This window comes from Astatotilapia calliptera, chromosome 4 (assembly GCF_964374335.1).
Source record: "Astatotilapia calliptera chromosome 4, fAstCal68.1, whole genome shotgun sequence".
Lineage (NCBI taxonomy): Eukaryota > Metazoa > Chordata > Actinopteri > Cichliformes > Cichlidae > Astatotilapia > Astatotilapia calliptera.
In genome coordinates, this window is record NC_137425.1 from 10,899,558 (window position 1) to 10,919,425 (window position 19,868).

The window sequence follows — 19,868 nt, forward strand, 5'->3', positions numbered from 1 at the left end:
TGTTTTCATTATTTTATGAAAACCGATTCAAATATTAGCCACATATAAGAATCCTACTATTGGTCCTGGTGGTCCAGTCTGCCCTAGCGGTCCATTTAATCCTGGTTCACCCTGCAAAAAACACACACACAAAATATCAATGTGTATGGTATTCAAAGTCAATTTCAGTTTCCTAATATTATGCCACCTTTGAATAAAAATACAATTTTGCATCCATATACATACCGCTGGACCTGGAATGCCTCGAAACCCTTCTGGACCAGACCTTCCTGGCTGTCCTTGGGGTCCCACTGGGCCTGTCTTCCCCACTGATCCCGGGGGTCCACTTGTCCCCTACAGAGCCAGAAGACAGATGCAAGAGCAAGGCATCAATAGCAAAATAGATCAAAAAAGGATTCTTCAGAGAGATCACTGTTTTTTGAGCTTACCTTAGCTCCCTTCATGCCTTGCTTTCCTTCTTTTCCTGCAGCACCGACATGGCCCTGAAAAAAACAGCAGAGAATGGCATGAGCATGAGTATTATCTGCAAATAAACACTTCATATACCTATACATGCAAAAAAATATATATACAATATATATACTGTAAACTACGATTACCCTCCTTCCAGGTGGTCCTGGAGGACCAGGCTCTCCTGAAGCCCCTGGCGGTCCCTGCAGAAATAAGAGGGGAAAAAAAGAAAAAGAAATTCCCATCAGTTGGAAAGAAACTGGCAACCTTTACTTAATGTCACTGTGTCAACAAATGAACAAGATTTCAATTAATCTTATAAAAAATGAATGTTAAAAGAAACATTGCTGTTTACTGCTTTGCCGGGATCTCCACTATCTCCTTTAGGTCCTGATGCACCATCGACTCCCTGAACAAATCAATGTAATGTAAGAATAGAGACTAAAAAAAATCAACAACAACAACAAAAAAAACCAGAATACGACAGTAAATAGAAACATTAGCTCTGACCTTGACACCAAGCTCACCAGGGGGCCCTGCATCTCCAGGGAATCCAATAGGACCCTACAGGCAAAAGCAGTGAGTTAAAAAAGCATCATATGTGGCACTAAAGGACTAGCCGGCCTAATAGCAAGAAAGCAATAAAATGTCACTGATCTGCAGAGACTAACAAGGTTGCCTTTGGGTCCGTCTTCTCCTGGTGTTCCTCTGGGCCCAGGGGGGCCAGCTGCACCGGGAGGACCAGAATCCCCCTTTTCTCCGACATCGCCTTTGGGACCCTGAGACACCAGCAAATGTAATGACAATCCTTGAAAGGTTAAGGAGCCTAAGGAAAGATAAAATGAACTTAAAAAGACCAGAAGATGGCATAAAGGTAATGTGACTCACAGCAATGCCAGGCTCTCCAGCTCGTCCAGGGTCTCCAGCTTCTCCATCATCACCCTGATGGTGAGGGAAAAATTGATAAACCTCTATACACACAAGTTCACGTTTACACACACACAAACCACTACTATTCTACTGTATGTGCATATGCACACACGTGTCTTTACTAATGGGAAACGCTGACCTTCTCTCCAACAAGTCCAGGCTGTCCGACTCCACCAGGCATTCCAGGTGGGCCCTGTGGCAGGAGGAGAGAGAACAGCTTGAACTGCAGCATCATAAAACAAGAGTGAGTTTCAAATATTCATCTGATTTTTGAAAATCAATTTTTGCAGCATTCTGCAGTATTTTGTGTTTGTTTGTCAGCAGTTTTCCCACAGAAGGCAGAAACTGGAACAGAGTTTTCACAACACAAGAAAATACTGTCAGATTTGCTGTGTGGATATTGTCTAAATCACAGAGGGTGGATATTCTATTTCCTCTCTTTCTATCACTTGGTTTGTTTGTTTGTGCAAGTATGTTATTATGCACACACATATGTCAGTGTACTTTGCCCTGTGTCTAGAGACAAACCCAGAAAAAAACATGTTTTTGGTAGAGTGCACAAGCCTGGGAGTTGAATACAGCCACGCACTACTACTGAACTCCTGCTGTCAACTGCTTTCCTCACATGCTGTCTCACCCCCATTTCACTCTTTCCCACTATTCCATGTACCGTCCATTTATGGATCCAACCACCTCTGCACCGCTGTATTTCCAAGCTTCCTGTGATGAAGCAAAAGTGTGGCTCATATGCTTTCTGCAACTTGCTGCTAAATAATTGACTGGCATGAGAGGCTGTAGAGGGACGGCCATTACTAGAGGTAAATATAACTGCCTCTCAAGGATAATAGTCTAATACTTCTTAATGATTCATAGAGCAGTAAATATAACTCTCTCCCAGGGATTATATCCTAATTCTATTTAATAATTCAAGTTTCAAAGGCAGCGTGGAAGGAAGTGCTGAAAAGAGACTGTATAGATGAAGGGCTGGAAAATACAAAGCATTGTGCTTTGTATTTCACCGCACGAGCTATTACATTGGTATTTTTGATAGTACTGTGTATCTGTTATTTTAATGCTTGCACAAGGTGTGTGTTACTTCAGTATTTACAGACTTTCTACTTTTAAAATGTATTAAATGACAAAAATGCTAATGAAATCTTAATGACTAATTTTCCTAAAGACCAGATCAAGAACAAAGAATAAATATTTTCAAAGTTCTGAAAATGATCTGAAAAGTTACAGGATCATGGCAGAGTAATTATGAAAAGTTATGCACATCTATTCATCACGAGAGGCAAATTAGAATATCTGGTAATACTGATTATGCTGATTAGCATTACTAAATCAAGCAAACTGTGCTGGTGCATTTATTGTTTTAACTAATTTAACACTTGTTTCTTCACTTTGTGCATTTTCCAGTCCATGTTTTGCATGCACATGAACAGCTTTATAAACATTAAGACTAAGTCCTGAACAAAAATCTATCAGAGAATTTTGTAGCCAAAAAAGATTTCAACTTTCAGGAGAAAATGCCTCTGACATTAAAATCAGTTTAGATGAAATAAAAATGAATTTAGATCATGCTCCACAATGAGTGCTTTGAGATTTTTCAAGACTATGGGCAAGTGATGGAACTTTTTGTACATGTATAGTTGTCTCTTTCTTTATGTTTATTGAAACTACCTTTGTAATAAATGTAGTATAATAGTGCAGTATTTATATCTAGGTATGTAATTAAAAAAGATATTTTAAAAAATGAAAAAATTACCTCTCCCCCAATTGGCCCTTGAGGACCGCGTGGACCCGGCTGTCCTGGAGGCCCCTGTGAAGACAGAAATGACATGTTTAACTAAAAATTATAACGATAATAATAACAACAGAAATGCAGCTGAATGTAACTGAATGTAAGTAGTGCATTAGCTGGTGCTTTTAAATTAAAGTCCATGTTGAATTGTTTATGAAATGGAACTAAGTATCTATGATTGCTATCGTAGTGACACGGTGAAGACATCCACACAGGTCAGACAGTTATCCTCAGTATGACACAGGCTCCGATTCGTTCTCAAATTCCCCAAACATCCTCTCTCATATTCTCTCTTATTAATAAGAAACATCTATCCTGTGATGTGCAAGACCATATTCTTCAAACCAGGGACAGCATGTGATTTGACTCTTCTGTGTTGCTCAAGAGAGCGCCAAGCAATTAATCCTAAATGTGCTCGGCTTCAGTTTCAGTTGAGTAGATGCTGAGCCGCGCTCTGAATCACTCTGAAGTCTTGGAGGGAACCTTGTGTTGCAAAGACACTGAAACAGAAAGACAGACAATCTGCCCAGAGAGAGACTATGTGGGACTAGAGGAAACACATATCCTTCTGGTGGAGAAATACTTCGGCATTAGGGGGAAGAATTCTGTGATCCGCGGCACTCACACATGAATGAAACTTCCCCACTGAGTCCTCAGCATCTCTCTTCTCTCCCTCTCTCTTGTTTTGGTTCCATTTTAATGCATTCCCTCCCTAATCTGGCTGTGGAGAAGAGGGGCTATAGAGAATCTTGTTGAGCGTGTGTTCATGGCTGACAGCGTTGTGAGATGACTGTCACAAAGGAGGATGCTCATTAGACGGCCAAGGCTGAGGCTAATCTGATTAGCAGCTGTCACACCGTCTTCCTGCTCACAATAAGAGCCCCGCCTCTTCCTTCCACTCCATTGCTCCACTGCCTCCTTTCTGTCACTGCTTCTTTTTCTGTTTTTATTTATCTTATTTCTTTCTTTCACATACAGAATGACCTATTCATTTCCTGGGATAATCTTTCTTACACATGAAGCCAAGGTCTATTGGGTACTACTACTTTTCAATCTTGGCCTTAAATCACAGATTAAAAATGATGTAGCGATATTACAGGTTAATGCATTTAAATAGCTTTCTTTCAACTAATAATAATTATTTATAAAATATAACCAAATGCCCAAATTTACATGCCAGATTTTAATGACTGACCTGTCAGCATAACATTGACTGCTATGGAGCTAATGAGGGACTATAAGAAGTCTTAAGGATTGCTCATTTGTTAAGCGTGTCATTATGTCACTGCTGTGATATGTCTCTACTAAAATCTTTTGCTCGCTATGATATTGTGCATGCTGGCTCTCTGACACGGCTTACTGGGATCATTACCTGGAGCGGAACCGTAGTTAACATTATTAGTTTCACTTGTGCTTTTGCTGTTATGACAAGTCACACTGCCTGCGTATCAAAATGTCTGTTATTGGGAAAACACAAATATAGCTAGGTTTTCATAAATTCCTCCAAGGTGGAATTTGTCAGCTATTACGGTTTTCAAGCATGTTTTAAGGGGAACACTACTGGAGGCATTTTCTTAAGCACTTGTCCACATGAGGTCCCAGAGCAGCTGGAGCTCAGCTATCACTGGCCAGGAGGTGTTGGGCATCCTAGGAAGGTTGCCAGTCCATTGCAGGGACACATACAGTGATTCCCACTCACATCCATAAATAAAACCAATTTAGAATCACCACTTAATCTAATGTGCATTTCTTTCGACAGTGAAAGGAGACCAGTGTATCCACAGAAAACCTACACAAGCTTTGACAGAACACCCTTATTTCAGGATGTAGTTGACTCCTCTTTAATTTGTGTGCATTTGGCTCACAATAAACTGGAAAAGCCAAGACTGGATTTTCTTTGGATATCAGTCTTACCTCTTGTAAAAACATCAGCACTAATCACTGACCTCAGAAAAACCAGCCCCACGCAACAACACATCCCCCAATTTCAGGGTGGTAAATGTTAATGATTATCGGCAGAGGAAAGGGTGACTCACAAGTTTAAACCGCAGCAGCAGATTCAGCACAGCTGGTGCTAATGAACTAAATAGGTAGTACTAATTAAAGCTCAGGTGGGGCGTCTGTGTACCAACTATTGACTGCAGATACCTTAAAACTGTGCAATACAAACACCAGAATCTTAAAAATAAAACAATTTTGCCTCCTTTGTTGTCTCATTAGAAGTCTTTTTTTTTTCCATAATAAGCAATTTAAAGAAAAAATGTATATCCTAAAATAACATTTAGCTATTACATCTTTTCATTGGAGCCATCTCTCTAAAATAAAGACATATTCTATTATACACTTACTGAATTTCATCACTTATTCTTTCTTTAATTCTTTTTATGTTTATTGTCCTGGAGAAAACTATCATACTCATAGATATTCTATTATTTTTGTGCAGCTGTGTATATCTATCCAGAAACAGAAATTGTAACAAAACATAATGAACTAAATAGTGGTGCATTTTTTAATGAATTATTCTAATCTTGCCAGCTTTGTCTTTCCATCTCCTTTTAGTCCCACAGAAAGGGGATGGTATTTGTTGTTCCGCGGGAAAATGCAAAAGTAATAAGTCAAAAGGAATGCTGGGACCAAGAAAAAGCAGTTTCATTTGTATGAGCTGGGCAATAACTTCTATAATCTCACACATAATAATGCTAATAAGACCATTTTCCTCCACTTATCCAACTCGGGGCTAGAGTGGGGGCTGAAGCCTATCCCAGCTGTCATAGGACGAGATGAGGGTTACACGCTGGACATGCTAGACAGCCTGAAATTTGCACTCACACCTACAGCCAATTTAAGATCATCAAATAATATAACTCAGATAATTGCATGTCTTTGCACTGGGATTCAAACCTTCTTGCTGTGAGGTGACAGTGATAACCACTGCACCACTGTAATGCCCAATTTCCTCATCATGGATGAGGAAAAATGTATATCATGTGAATGTGTAAAGTGTAAATTTACACACTATTTGCAAAGGCTACGGATCCTATGGTCTAATATCTTTCTTGTAAATAATTGTTTCCCATTACTAAATACATACATACAGATACAGTTTTCAAAGAGATTAAACTGTTCTTGATAAAGTGAAAAAATTAAAGAAACATATTTAAAGGTTTTTAGATGAAGTGAGAAATAGTGTTTAATACTGAAAAAGATTATGGGTAGTCAAAAAGATAATGATGTAAGATCTCAGAGAAGTGATGAGTCAGAAGCAACCTGAAAGCAGCAGTGGACCTAATGGACATGAGATGAATGATGTATGTGCTGAGATTGCTGTGCAGTATTCACCATTGAGCCAACATGCCCACTCTCTCCTTTCTCCCCTGGTGGTCCTGGCATTCCCTACAAAGAAGTATAGTGATAGGCATGAGAAGGGAAAGGAAATACTCTATTATAATTATGGAGACATAGTCACTCTTGAAATTCAGTGCTTTTTTTTTTTTACCTGTAGTCCAGAAGGACCAGATCCTCCCTTAAAGCCTCTAGGTCCTTCATCTCCTTTTGCCCCATTCATGCCCTGCTGCCCACGAGGACCTGGTTCACCATCTGCACCCTAAAACAAACACAGACGCAGACAAGTCCGCATTGCACAATTGCACAGTTCAAGCCAACCTTTATGGGTTTTTTTATTGTTTTTAAATTGTGGCACATACCGGCAGTCCTGGCTGACCCACAGGTCCTTGAATTCCAACAGGTCCTGGGGGTCCCTATAAAGGAGCGGACTGAAAGTTCAATACATATTTACTGATGGAAGAACACGATTAAAGGCTCAGGCTTTCTAAATTATGACAAATCATTCATAACCCTTTATCCCCCACCTCCTGGTGATTCACAGTCATGCTTATACTTAAAAACGCATACTCACAGCTTCCCCTTTGTCTCCTTTGCTACCCTTCTGGCCTGGTACTCCTGTTTCTCCCTATCAAGGTAAGTGCAAACACATGAAAAACTAAGTCCAAAAATCAGCAAGAACAAAGGTTGCAAATGTTAACTGTTCACTACACCTTGTCTCCATCCTCCCCTGGAGGCCCAGGAGGTCCTGCAGCCCCTGGCAGCCCTCTTGGTCCCAGTTCTCCATCACGCCCAGCTGGCCCTGGAGGTCCTTTCTCTCCCTAGCAAACAGATAGCAAAACAGCATATATCTATATTATATATTATAACTGTTATTCTCATTAAGCAACACAACACATTGATTAATGTGTCACACCAGGAAAAAAAACCCACTTTCAGGAAAGCAGACATGATCACACTTATATATCCTCTCACTGTCTTCTTTACCTTTCTCCTGCTCTCTGGCTCATAATATCACATTCCAAAGTGAGAGCACACGTTGCTTATTACCCAGTGGTGGGAGGTGATTGTACCATACGTGTTAGTGGACATTGTTGCGTAAGAAACAAAATTAGCAATGTTCCAAATCTTACTGGCTCGCCTTTCTCTCCCATCGGCCCAGCAGGACCAATGCCGCCAGGGCGTCCTGGCTGGCCAATAGCGCCAGCCGGCCCAGCGGGACCCCTCTCTCCAGTGGAACCCTGGAAAAAAGAAGAGATAGCGAGGTGAGAGAACTATATCACATGATTCACTATTTGATTTAACGCAACGGTCACGATCACTGGTCACCATGGAAACAGCCTCCTGCTTCATATGTCCTAGTATTCTATAAAACATAGCGGCAGAAAATGGAGCAGGGAATAGGATGGGAAAGCAATTTCAACAAATTAGACGTACAATAGGTCCAGCGACACCTGGTAGGCCTTCTCCCCCCTTCAAACCTGCAGGACCCTGGAGACACAGAAACAAACAGCCTTCACAATCCTGGGACAACAAATCTTTTTACACCTTTAATTTGCAAAATTCTTAACTTGGGATCTAAAGGCAATCACATGAATTAGAGTACCTATAGTAAATGTAAGTACTCTAATTAAGTGCAAAAACCTGACTCATCAATTGCTGTTAGCAGTCAGCACAGTATAGATATTAGGTATATGAAAATTTTTGTTACTGTTTGGCCAGGCGTCCCTCTGCTCCCTCTGAAGCCTTTAAGCCCAACAGGGCCACTCTTCCCAGGGGCACCTAATGGACCTGGGTCTCCCTAGAAAGAGCAAATAATTGGCCTTCATATACCAACCAGACAGTCACACCAAGGAAGAACATTTATCACTTATAGGCCATCATACACTCGAAACTGTCTGGTTTCATGTGTTGTTTATTAGAAAATTAGAGGACAGGATGAGATCCAAGAGATATTCTGGCAGTGCTGAGAGAGTCTTTGGGCTTTATCTAATATAACAGTGATAAGGCAATACTGGTAGGTGATTATGAGCCAAACATCATGATGAAAAGTACTCACCTTGGCACCCTCTTTTCCGGCAGTTCCTGGTAAACCATGCTCACCTGGTGGCCCTGGTGCACCTGGATGACCTCTATCTCCTGTTGGTCCTGTCTCACCAGATTTGCCCTAAAAGCAACCATAGCATACAGCACATAGCAGATGGTAGGTAGTTATTGTAGATGTCATTTGTGAAAAACAACCAGTTTATTAAAAATTGAATTAAAAATTGTTGATTTTCTTACCTGTGGTCCAACCACACCCGGGGGGCCTGGGGGCCCATTCTTTCCTTGGAAGCCCTACAGAAAAAGAAGTGCTAGTTGTGACCCTCTGTCACAATTGAGGGGAGCTGATCCTTTTATATGATGATTGATTATCAAAAGGCATTGTGTTTTTATCAATTGTTTACAGTAGATCAAAAGTGACTCACTGGTTCTCCCCTCTGACCTGGATGGCCTGGTATTCCATCCTTTCCAGGTGGACCCTGCAAAAGAAGAATTTTCTGATATGACTATAATAAACAAATCATCAAAGGTCAATATAAATATTGGGTAAAGTAAACCAAAGGACAAACACATTGTAGCCCACTCACATTAGGCCCTTTGGGTCCTGGTTCACCGTGTCTTCCCTGTGGTCCTCGAGGACCCTAACAGATAAGGCAGGTTATCAAAACATAGCTATGATGCCAAGATTTCACACACACAAAAAAAGGTGCTAAATGTATCATATTTATTATGAAGTAGTTAAAAACATTACCTGTTCTCCAGGGGACCCTGGAGGACCATCTTGTCCAGCAGCACCCTAACAAATTAAAAAGGCAAAAGGCAAATGAATGTATAGCTAGACTCAAACTCAACTCAAACATTTTTAGTTTTCGGACTGCCAACAAATTTTTAGCTTTCCCAAATTGCTCTTTGAGGGTGAGAGTATAAATTGAAGTATCCCCTTCTAGACAGTAGCATGCCAGATGGCCTGCCATCAAGAATTGCAAAGCAACAACCAGTTTGCACTTTGTCAAAGCATTAATCCATACTTTATGAGTTAGCCAGGTGTGTGTAAATGTGTGCATGGACATAATCTTTGTTTATGACACTACATGTACCTTTTCTCCAGGCTTTCCAGTTGGTCCCTTTCCTCCTCTTCCCCCGTGGGCTCCCTATTGGAAAACAAACAGCAGGCTTATTAGCACATTGATGAATTATCAGGAGGTGGAACACAAATATGTTGTAATATGACAACATTGTAGTGATGTAACCGTGTGAGTCACAAGTTATCACATTGATATACCATATATAATTAGACTGAGTATACTTGGGTTTCTATATTAAAATAAAATGGTGTGTAGGCAGGGCACCTAAAGCTGTACTCACAGTAGGACCTCTTTGCCCACCGGTGCCTTGCTGACCAGCTGGGCCCTGCATTGTAAAGGGTAACAAGTATTCATCAGTCAGTTACTTCAAATACATATCCCCTACATAATAAATGTAAATGCAAATCGTGTGAAAGTCAGAATGTAATGTGTATTAAAATGTTCATATAGCTCTCACCCTTCGTCCTTTCTCTCCTGGGACCCCGGCCACACCAGGGAAGCCAAGTGATCCCTGGAGACACAAGTAGAGGTTAATCAGCCTCAGCCCTCCATTTATCAGACATCACCCCTAATGTCTCATTAACTTATAATTAACTACTGTATCAAATTAAAGCAAATCTAATCCATGAGCTCAACACAGCCTTAAACACACCATTCATCAACATGTAATGAATTGATGTCACTAATGAACTATAAATAAAATAGCCTTTTTTAATATGCTATTCATCATCCTTTATTTTTAATCAGACAGGAAACAGTCCAGCCAGTGACACACATCTTTCTTCTTAAAGCTCTGATAAAGGACCAGGGGATACATTAACTGATCATAATAGCCCATCAACACTAAATCACCTTAGGACCTTGTCTTCCTGGGTATCCTGGCAAACCGGGCACTCCAAGGTTACCCTGGAGAGAGAAAAGACAAAAAATTGAGAAGGAAGAAATAAGGCAAGTATTAAATAGAAAAACCCATAACCAGTCAAGATATTTATAATGTACTGCACATTATTATTGTGCCAAACCAGCAAGCAATGTCTATATTACTGCATAAAGTGATGACATAAAGATTAATAGCTAATACATGCACACCGGTGCAGTGGCAATTTCGCCTCAGGACTGGGGTATAATGCGTCGTAATAAATGTAAGGCCATTAAAATCCATATGTTCAGTATTTTTGTGAAATTTTAAACTGTGATTTTATAGGAAAGGTTTGTCATTAAATAACTGAAAACTAAGCAAAACTAATACATAACTTCGCTGCTCAGTTAGATACAAGTTTTCTTCTTTGGCAGTCTATCTTGAAGAAAAATGTTTGTTTGTTGTTTTTTTTTTAATAGCTCCACCTTCTCGCCAGATATCCCTGAAGCACCAGTATCTCCTATGGGTCCAGCTTGACCCTTTGATCCCTCTGGTCCATCTTCTCCACGAGGACCTGTAACTCCATTATCACCCTGAAGTCATGAATGAGAGCAGAAAGCAAGTAAGAAAAATGTATCTTAGTCAAAAGACAATAACTAAGAGAAAACAACATAGAGGCTTGTTATTAGATGTCACTCTCACCATGTCTCCCTTGACACCCATGTCACCCTTGAACCCAGGGAAGCCATCTTCTCCCTGTCATTCATTGTGAAGTGGTAATAACTGGACTTTAAACACCATCATAACGATAAAATTTGTCAAGTGTCCTTGTAGTTGCAATCCATTGTTTGGGCATCAGCAGAAAAAGAGAAGTTCACAATCTATGTCACTCACTTTCTCTCCTTTGCTCCCCTTTAGACCTCGAACTCCATCTGCTCCCTTTGAAAAACAAAAACATCCAGTTTAAGAAAACTAAGAAACCAACATTCAAGAAAAAAACTCTGGACTTTATATATTATGCAACTCACCTGTATTATCACAAATGAATCAACTTAAAATAAAACAACTGTAAATCTCTATTGATTTTCTCTTTACATAAAATTGATCCATTTTCCAGCAGTTATTGGCATTACATTCATTTCATGGTAAAAAATCCAACAAGGGCTTCCCCTGGAGGATTTAAGAAACCCAAACCCAAGCAGAAAGCCTTTCTATGACAACTTCATATTTTATTCCACTCTTTCAAAAGCATAGTCAGTCAAAATGGACTACTTTACTACTGTATGTAACATTTGTTCTATCCATCAAATGCTTCTCATTTGTCTATTGGCAGTCCCCTTGAGAACTGAGGTGCTCTCCCTCCATGTGTCACCATGTAGCTTGTCCATCATTGTCTCACCTTTACTCCCCGAATCCCTGGGTAACCAACTGGTCCCTGAGCCCCTGGTAAACCCTACATGAAAATATAACATTATTATAGTACTCTTTTTAAAATAAGAAGTAGCCAGCAAAGAGGCAATTCTCTTATTAGATATGGATAAACAATGCACTCAGTGACTTTTTCTCTTGTCAGACAAAAAGGAAACAAGACAAGCGGATGAATCTGAGTGCATGCTGCTTACACTAATGGACTTAGGCTTTTTTATAATAAAGATGGCATTGTAGGGACACAATGATCATAATGATAAGCCTTAATGTTAATACACAGATGTAGATTTGGAAAAAAAAATATGACATTGGCATTTTGATATCTTGATCCATTACTGCAATAGACAAGCTTCAGACATGCAGATACCCACTTGGATGCCTTTTTCTCCTGGGGGGCCCTCTCTTCCTGGGTGACCCTAAGCAGGAACAAAAGTACCCGTTTGACTTATCAGTAAAATACATGATTATTATATCACCTCAACATAGGAATTTCTGTTTGAAAAGTGAAAAGCAGGAAGCTGCATCAGGGCTGAGAGTGAAGCACCATTATATCTCACCAAGTTTTGCAAAAAAGTAATACAAGAACCATTATGTATAAAAATGTGTTTGACTTCCGTCTAAAATTAATCCTTGTAAATGAGAAAAGCTTCACTGTAAAATGACTATTATTCAAAATGCCTTGCCTTGGATCCATGGATCCATTTCAGAAAATGCCTCCTATGTCCCCCTACCGGCAAACCACAGAAAGTGTAGGTTAGCCAATTTAATCCTTGCCTACTTTTCTGCATTGTGTGTGTGTGTGTGTGTGTCTACATACAAACAGCTGTATGCATACACAGTTTGCTTAATTTGCAAGGCAAGTTTATTTATATTGCACAATTCAACAACAAGGTGATTCAAAGTGCTTTACAGAGAAATTAAAAAATAAAAACATATAAAAAGGATGATTTAAAATGGAAAAAAAGGAAGTTTTAGAATTTAAACTTAAAAATGAAACAGATGCAGTGGGTAAACAACTCTCTGTTTCATAAGCTAGTATCTTTGTCTAGATACTATTAAAAATTAATAAATAGGCTTATTTATTAAAATCTGTACATAAATGCTATGTTTAAACTGATTGCAGTACATCAGCTGATGGTGACTGGTGCATCAGTAGAAAACTCTGATACTGAATATAAGTTGTGCACAGACACAGGTTTGCGTGTTACTTACGGGAGGTCCGTCAATGCCTGGCAGTCCCTGCATGCCTTGTTTCCCCTGGGGACCCTGTATGGGACATAAAGAGGTATTAATACTAGAGTCAAGCTTCAGATGCATAAAACCTCAACTCATCACTGAGTGAACAAAATTTCCACTTTGCTGCTACATATTGTATTTGTGACCAAGTCTTTATTATTTCTTTTATCAGTCTGGCTTTATGATGTGCAGCACCCAAGACTGTCCCAGGTGTCTGTTATGCCTGTGTGTGTTTCTTGTGTATTGATTTCTTGTCTAGCTCCACATTGCCTGAATGGGAGCCAGAAGTGGCTTGGTCATACTCCCCTGTTCAGCCTGTCTCCTTTGAGTGTGTGATGACAGGGTTCATAAGGGCACAGCTTTAATTTTAAAATTAAGTGAGAGACATGCTCCCTACCTTCTCTCCTGGCAATCCAATGGGACCCTGAGGACCAGGCAAGCCCTACACCAAAACAAAGCATCAATCAAGTTAAGTGTTGCGTTTAGCAGACGGCTGGGAGCCTAGATTTGCATGACTCTGTGTGTTTTAATATGGTGCATTTATGTAAGAGCCGTGAATAATAATAGGATCTATCTGAAAATATGACAAACACTTCTTTACATGACTGTAATGTCATTGACAGCATTTTAAAATGACACTTTGTTGCTGTCGGGTACAAAATGTTGTTTCTACTGAAACAGTCCTTTCGTTAACTAACAAAACAGCCTCTTATATTGAATCCTTTATTGAGTCATGCAAATGTATAATTAATTTTTATATGCCCAAAAGGCCAAAGATACTTTTTAAACCTAGAGAAGAGCAAGTAAACCGTGAGATGGAGTAACAATGCAAAGAAACAAGTCTTCATGCACAGAAAATGCATTCTCGATGCCAACTGTGTAATACTGAGGCGATTAACTCTCAAAGTAACTTTTCTGATGATGAAATACCTGCACTCCAGGATTCCCCTGTTGACCTGGGGGCCCCATCTCTCCAATTGGACCCTAAGAACAAGAAACCCTGGTGATCATACAGTCTGTCCTCACATGATCTTGGTCCAATGGTTGTATGCTGACATCACATGGGGCGATCGTGGCTCAAGAGTTGGGAGTTCGCCTTGTAATCGGAAGGTTGCTGGTTCGAGCCCCGGCTTGGACAGTCTCGGTCGTTGTGTCCTTGGGCAAGACACTTCACCCGTTGCCTACTGGTGGTGGTCAGAGGGCCCGGTGGCGCCAGTGTCCGGCAGCCTCGCCTCTGTCAGTGCGCCCCAGGGTGGCTGTGGCTACATTGTAGCTTGCCATCACCAGTGTGTGAATGTGTGTGTGAATGGGTGGATGACAGGTTGTGTAAAGCGCTTTGGGGTCCTTAGGGACTAGAAAAGCGCTATACAAATACAGGCCATTTACCATCACATGACTGGTTAATATTTCCATTAGCAGTTAAACCTAAGTTGCTATGATTTTTCTAGTGTAAATAAAGCCAGTAATCATTGGTACATAATAGTAGGTTTGAGAAGATGTGACTGACCGGGTTGCCCTTTGACCCTGGTACTCCATCAGTTCCTTGAATTCCCTGACAAAAAATGCATGTCAATAAATGTTAGAAAACAGCAAATTTAATGTCAAAGTTTGATCAAAATATGGAGATAGTTCGACAGTTTTCTTGTCCATCTTGCATATCGATGATTCATGCAATAGAGAGGCCTTTATAGAGTTGAAGCAGCTGAATAGCTTTGATCCTGTAATTCAGTCGATGTTGACTTACCGGTTGCCCAGGTGGGCCAGGTGGCCCCCTTGGCCCAACAAGACCTCGAGGACCCTGGAGACAAAACACAGCAAATAGTCAGCAGCTAGCCTGCATTCATGATGAGACTGAATGAGAGTGGAATACTAAATCATGAATAAAAACTAAGGAGAGGGAGAAAAACAAGGAGAGACATAATACACTTTGGTGTGTGTGTGTGCATGCATCTGCTTTGTATGTGCTAGCCACGGAGACTGTGCTAGCCTGTTAGCATGAGTGTGTTTGTGTGCTCTGTTTTTGTCAGCCTTCCTCTTTGTAGGCTGGCCAAGCCACCTGTTCCAAAGCCACATCTGTGATCTCCTGGGAAGTGATTGATATGGAAATATAATCATTCGGGCCAGGATTTTATCTCTTCTCTCTCCTACTCTCTCTTTCCACTTTCCTCACTCCATCTCTCTTATCTCATTCACCACCAAACAAATTTCTGTCTTGTGTTTGTCTCTTACTGTGTCACTTTTTCTATCTTCCTCGCTCTCATCAACAGTTAAATCCTCTCCTCTCCTACGACTTTGTAGTTGAGCACAGTTTTCCCAACATGTCTTACTGCGCTCCGTTTCTTCCTGCACTCAGTGATCCATTTGGAGGGACAGAACCCTGCTGAGCCCTAACCTCATCTACGGGGAGAAAGACAGTGTGACTCATAACCAATTAACCAATGTTCACTGCAGATGCACAAAAACGACAGCCTCTTCAGTGGTGCTGTTAAAATCTTTCAGGGATCCTATAGTAATCTCTAGGTATAATCTCTATGACAGAACTAGAATGCTATACCTTTGTATTTGAGATGCCTTTTTTCAGTGACCTTTTCATTTATAATGCAAAGGTGAACCCTGTGACAGTGTTACTTTAATAAGGTGTGACTGTCCTAGTGTTTTTAACTAGGCGCTGTGTATTGCAAAATATTGTTCAGTGTTTCTGTACATGAGAAATACAAGCAGCACAGTTTATACTTGTGTAAGTTCTGCTGTATGCTTTGGGCAGAAACTTCAGTCAGCTGCTAAATAAAGTAATCACCGGCAATCCCCTCTGGGTTTGCTGGAGAAATCGGTTTCTGTTTTACTAGTTTTTATTTTATTTCTGTATTAAAGAGCGTTTAAAGCACAGACTAATGCATAGATTAATGCATCCTTTGAATCAAGAATTTATCCCGTCGAGGAACGCCACAAAATAAATATTTTCATTAGAGACATGCTGTGATGTGTAACTACATATATAAACAATATCACATTTAATTTTTCTGTATGTGGATACTCACAGGTTCGCCTGGTTGCCCTCGTGGCCCAACAGGTCCATTAGATCCCTAAAATAAAAGGAAGGACACACATTCGACACAGATTTTGTGTGCCTTTCTTACTCAACCTTAGGCAGGGATACATTTATATCCCCAGAGACATAATCTGTGGAAATAGCTCATTAAAGAAATTCACTGCCTGACAGATAAGGCTCAACTATCTTTGAGCAAAGACTAATAGACCGCCCTCTCAAACCTTACCCGCCAGCTTGCATAAATTGATACTATCCTGACAGAGCTTCTATCTTTCATATTTTCAATTCTATTGCAGGGTTGTATTAGCTAGCTTTTTAATGTATTTTGCAAATGTAGTTACCAAATGAACTCAGGCTAGCCAAGCGGAAATAAAAAAAGCAGGAAGTTATAATATAGACCTTTCATCTACTGTGAAGTCTGCTTCGACATGTCGTGGTTAACTGAATAAATGGTTTTATTTAATGCTCTGTGAAGACCTTCCCTTTAACTTTCCATAACAGAAAAATTAGAAAAACTATTTTCAGCGTGAAATTAAATTTTGAGAGGCATTGCACACTTACCCTCTCTCCTGGTTCCCCGACAGGCCCCTGAGGACCAGGCTTTCCTCTGTCCCCCTACAAGAAAAAAGCATTAGCGACAAGCCTCAAGATGTTTAGGTATGTTCTGTTTATAGCGAATGCTTTTTTTTAGTGCACCCTGTCATCACAGAAGTCACAACAACCATTACGGTCACATAATGGAAATAAACATCTGCTATACGATGTGTAAGGTATTCATGCATGCTATGTTATCATGTTGGTGTCTGAATGACTAAGTGCTTGAAGTACAGTGACTGTATCAAGTAGCCAAACGTAACTCACTCTGTGCCCCTTGTTTCCTGGGAGACCTGGGAGGCCGTCAAAACCCCTGTCGCCCTGCAAAGTAATAGAGAACCAAGTGCATTAAACCCTGAAACACACACATATGGTAATGTGTAAACATTAGCAGAATTGTAGTGAAAGTCTCCCCTGGCAGAGCCTCCCATCTGCTCAGACTGTGCATCGGGAAGAGAAAGTGTGAAGATTAGCTGTAGGTCTGCTAAAATGCTGCTTTGACTGATAAAGACTCTGCTGTTCTGTCAGACACATCAGGGAAGACTGAGTTATTTACTAAGCGCTTCCTGCAGCTCTTATATATTGAGTTGCCTTGTTGTCAGTAACGTATAATAAGCTGGGGGACACTCGACACCTAAAGGCTTACTCTTGCAAGTGGAGATAGTTTGTTATTGTTTAAGACCTCGCCACCTAAACATGTGTGTTACTGTGTTCATGGAAACAGGACAATGAATTCAAGTAAAGTTAACAGGAACAACAATAATATCGTCCTACAAATTACAATGCAGCATTCACACAAACACACAATCTAAATGAGATTGTAGAAGAGCCAAATGTGTGTGTACTGGGTGTAGCTCATTTGAAGGGCAGTTCAGTATAATTACAAAAAAACTCACCTTTGTGCCAGTTTCACCTGGAGCGCCACGACCACCGTCCGCTCCAGCACGGCCCTATGAGATACAACATCCAGATCTGATTCACCGTAGGCCACTCTACGCTACAATATACTTTTTACACAAGCTGTAGACATAAATGTTTTCAGCACTTAAATGTCCAATATTTAAGATATCTCACCCTCTTGCCTGGCCTCCCATTAATTCCAGGGGAGCCTGGCAACCCGCGTGGTCCCTTCATGACAAATGAAGAGAGCAAGACAAATAGGAAAAGGTGTTAAAAGGAAGGCAAGAGGACAAATGGAAATCAATACCATGACAAAAAAGATAAAGAGGCTATAATCCAAGGTAGGCGTGAGGTAAAAATTATGTCTAGTCTTACAGCAGAGCCACTTTCTCCACGTTCTCCTTTGAGCCCAGAGGAACCTGGATCACCCTGGGAAATAAAAGGTCATGCATGACATGACAAAGAGGGGAAACTCAACTTTTTCAAATGTATATACATGTATACAAACATACTCCTCAAATATAGACCCAAACCAAAAAATTAAGAATGAACTGAAAATAAATCATCTAAAAATTGTTTCATTTTTCCATCTCTTGGGGTTTTTTTTGGTTGTTTTTTGGGGTTTTTTTTTTGGAAATACAGACAAATTTCTCAATTTAAATATACCGAGCAAGCGTAATGATGAGGTTAGGGTGGGAAAGAGTGACATGAGATTGAGCTTGGTCAGATAGAGTTTAAAGCTGGGGGTAGAGGACGTAGGAGCCCTTGAGATATGATGTAAATTTGATAAAGGTCAGAGAGAGAGATTCATACCAATGGGCCCGGTCGCCCTGTAAGACCAAGCGGGCCTGGAGGCCCCCTGAGTGACATCTGAAAGAAAAACAACATTATGCTTTATGTAAGCTAAAGAATGTACCTACTGACTTGCTACATGCTAAAAAATATTCTGATGGAGAACTAAATCTCAGTATGCAGTAATGTTGTATTGTGAATTTGCTTCTTTGAACTATACCTTGGCCTGTTGCAATATAGCTTGTGCTTGGGCCTGCTGGGGGGACACCACTGGCCCCTTCTGGGAATCACCTCCAAACTGAAACTGGAGGCAATGACAAGCAGAAGTCACTACTCACTGCAGATTTCCCAAGCATAAAGCTAGTTCAGTCACACAGCCCCCCCTTGTGGTCTTACTACTACACCACATGTGGAAAAAGTGTACTCTTTGTGCGTTTGTGTGGGCATGTTTCAGTGTGTTTAAGGTCTTACTGGTAGCATTAACAGTGTTCCTGGAGGGCCTGGAATCCCATCAGCCCCGGAAAGACCAGGCCGTCCTGGGGGACCCTGAAAAGTGAAGACAGGAAAGGGAAGAAAAATAGCTTGGCAGTGAGTGAGTGAGTAAGATTGAGAGAGTAGAGATTGAGAGAATTTTAAGAGGATGGGTTTTGTTTTTAAGATTAGGGGTTAAAATGTCACAAGATCCAGTTGTGACTTAGCTTGTGAAATCAATGCAAGTCAAGAAGATGTCCTGTGAAATCATGAAAGTTCTATGGTGTGTGCAGCATATCACTGGGAGAAAGTAAGAGAAACACTTGGAAGCTAGACGAAGAGGAAAACAATCCAATCTTTGAAAAAATAAATGTTGCTTTGTTTCTACAGCTTGTCTCACAAACGCACACATGCACATCCACACACAAGACTTTATATTCTGTATACACATTGTGTGAGTTGTTTTATATTTTCTGACTACTGAATGAATATTTTAATAAATCAATGATATTTTTCCAAAAGTTGCCTTTAGTCTTGAATTTTTAAACCATTTCCAACAGTAACACATAATTAGAAATATTTACAATTGTGTGATCTCAAGGGTAAATAACTTTCCTTATAACAACACGTTGAGAATAGCCAATAAAATAAGTGTTAATGATTTGCTGAAGTATATGTCGGCAAAGTGGACTTGAGTAAGTGTTATATAGTGCGTTAAAGATATTGTCCGTGAAAGTCTATGTCAAAGCATGGCAAAACGCTGGAGCATAAACATCAGTAGAGTATCACCATAATGCTTTTCACATCTTCATTTGTAATACTTAGAATAAAAGTTAAGCTATCCAAAAGCATTATATGTGATAAGTAAAGATCTGTGAAGAAGAA

The 19,868-nt window shown here is 40.3% G+C and overlaps 1 protein-coding gene across 2 annotated transcripts in view; it reads right to left on the reverse strand.

Moving 5' to 3' along the window:
- Window positions 1-19,868, reverse strand: part of col5a3a (collagen, type V, alpha 3a) — a 44,707-nt gene that overhangs the window by 5,697 nt on the left and 19,142 nt on the right. For both annotated transcript variants that reach the window (XM_026164624.2, XM_026164623.2), the window contains 46 exons: window positions 18,984-19,058; window positions 18,733-18,816; window positions 18,534-18,590; window positions 18,096-18,149; window positions 17,895-17,948; window positions 17,717-17,770; window positions 17,088-17,141; window positions 16,788-16,841; window positions 16,216-16,260; window positions 14,922-14,975; window positions 14,685-14,729; window positions 14,108-14,161; window positions 13,575-13,619; window positions 13,154-13,207; window positions 12,313-12,357; window positions 11,913-11,966; window positions 11,408-11,452; window positions 11,216-11,269; window positions 10,999-11,106; window positions 10,507-10,560; window positions 10,112-10,165; window positions 9,935-9,979; window positions 9,667-9,720; window positions 9,321-9,365; window positions 9,157-9,210; window positions 8,995-9,048; window positions 8,810-8,863; window positions 8,586-8,693; window positions 8,238-8,327; window positions 7,964-8,017; window positions 7,660-7,767; window positions 7,240-7,347; window positions 7,101-7,154; window positions 6,889-6,942; window positions 6,681-6,788; window positions 6,524-6,577; window positions 3,149-3,202; window positions 1,520-1,573; window positions 1,339-1,392; window positions 1,122-1,229; window positions 961-1,014; window positions 806-859; window positions 600-653; window positions 429-482; window positions 226-333; window positions 58-111 (listed from right to left, as the gene is read on the reverse strand). In XM_026164624.2, coding sequence (XP_026020409.2) covers window positions 58-111; window positions 226-333; window positions 429-482; window positions 600-653; window positions 806-859; window positions 961-1,014; window positions 1,122-1,229; window positions 1,339-1,392; window positions 1,520-1,573; window positions 3,149-3,202; window positions 6,524-6,577; window positions 6,681-6,788; window positions 6,889-6,942; window positions 7,101-7,154; window positions 7,240-7,347; window positions 7,660-7,767; window positions 7,964-8,017; window positions 8,238-8,327; window positions 8,586-8,693; window positions 8,810-8,863; window positions 8,995-9,048; window positions 9,157-9,210; window positions 9,321-9,365; window positions 9,667-9,720; window positions 9,935-9,979; window positions 10,112-10,165; window positions 10,507-10,560; window positions 10,999-11,106; window positions 11,216-11,269; window positions 11,408-11,452; window positions 11,913-11,966; window positions 12,313-12,357; window positions 13,154-13,207; window positions 13,575-13,619; window positions 14,108-14,161; window positions 14,685-14,729; window positions 14,922-14,975; window positions 16,216-16,260; window positions 16,788-16,841; window positions 17,088-17,141; window positions 17,717-17,770; window positions 17,895-17,948; window positions 18,096-18,149; window positions 18,534-18,590; window positions 18,733-18,816; window positions 18,984-19,058 — 2,889 coding nt within the window. The remainder of the gene's footprint in view (window positions 1-57; window positions 112-225; window positions 334-428; window positions 483-599; window positions 654-805; window positions 860-960; window positions 1,015-1,121; window positions 1,230-1,338; window positions 1,393-1,519; window positions 1,574-3,148; window positions 3,203-6,523; window positions 6,578-6,680; window positions 6,789-6,888; window positions 6,943-7,100; window positions 7,155-7,239; window positions 7,348-7,659; window positions 7,768-7,963; window positions 8,018-8,237; window positions 8,328-8,585; window positions 8,694-8,809; window positions 8,864-8,994; window positions 9,049-9,156; window positions 9,211-9,320; window positions 9,366-9,666; window positions 9,721-9,934; window positions 9,980-10,111; window positions 10,166-10,506; window positions 10,561-10,998; window positions 11,107-11,215; window positions 11,270-11,407; window positions 11,453-11,912; window positions 11,967-12,312; window positions 12,358-13,153; window positions 13,208-13,574; window positions 13,620-14,107; window positions 14,162-14,684; window positions 14,730-14,921; window positions 14,976-16,215; window positions 16,261-16,787; window positions 16,842-17,087; window positions 17,142-17,716; window positions 17,771-17,894; window positions 17,949-18,095; window positions 18,150-18,533; window positions 18,591-18,732; window positions 18,817-18,983; window positions 19,059-19,868) is intronic.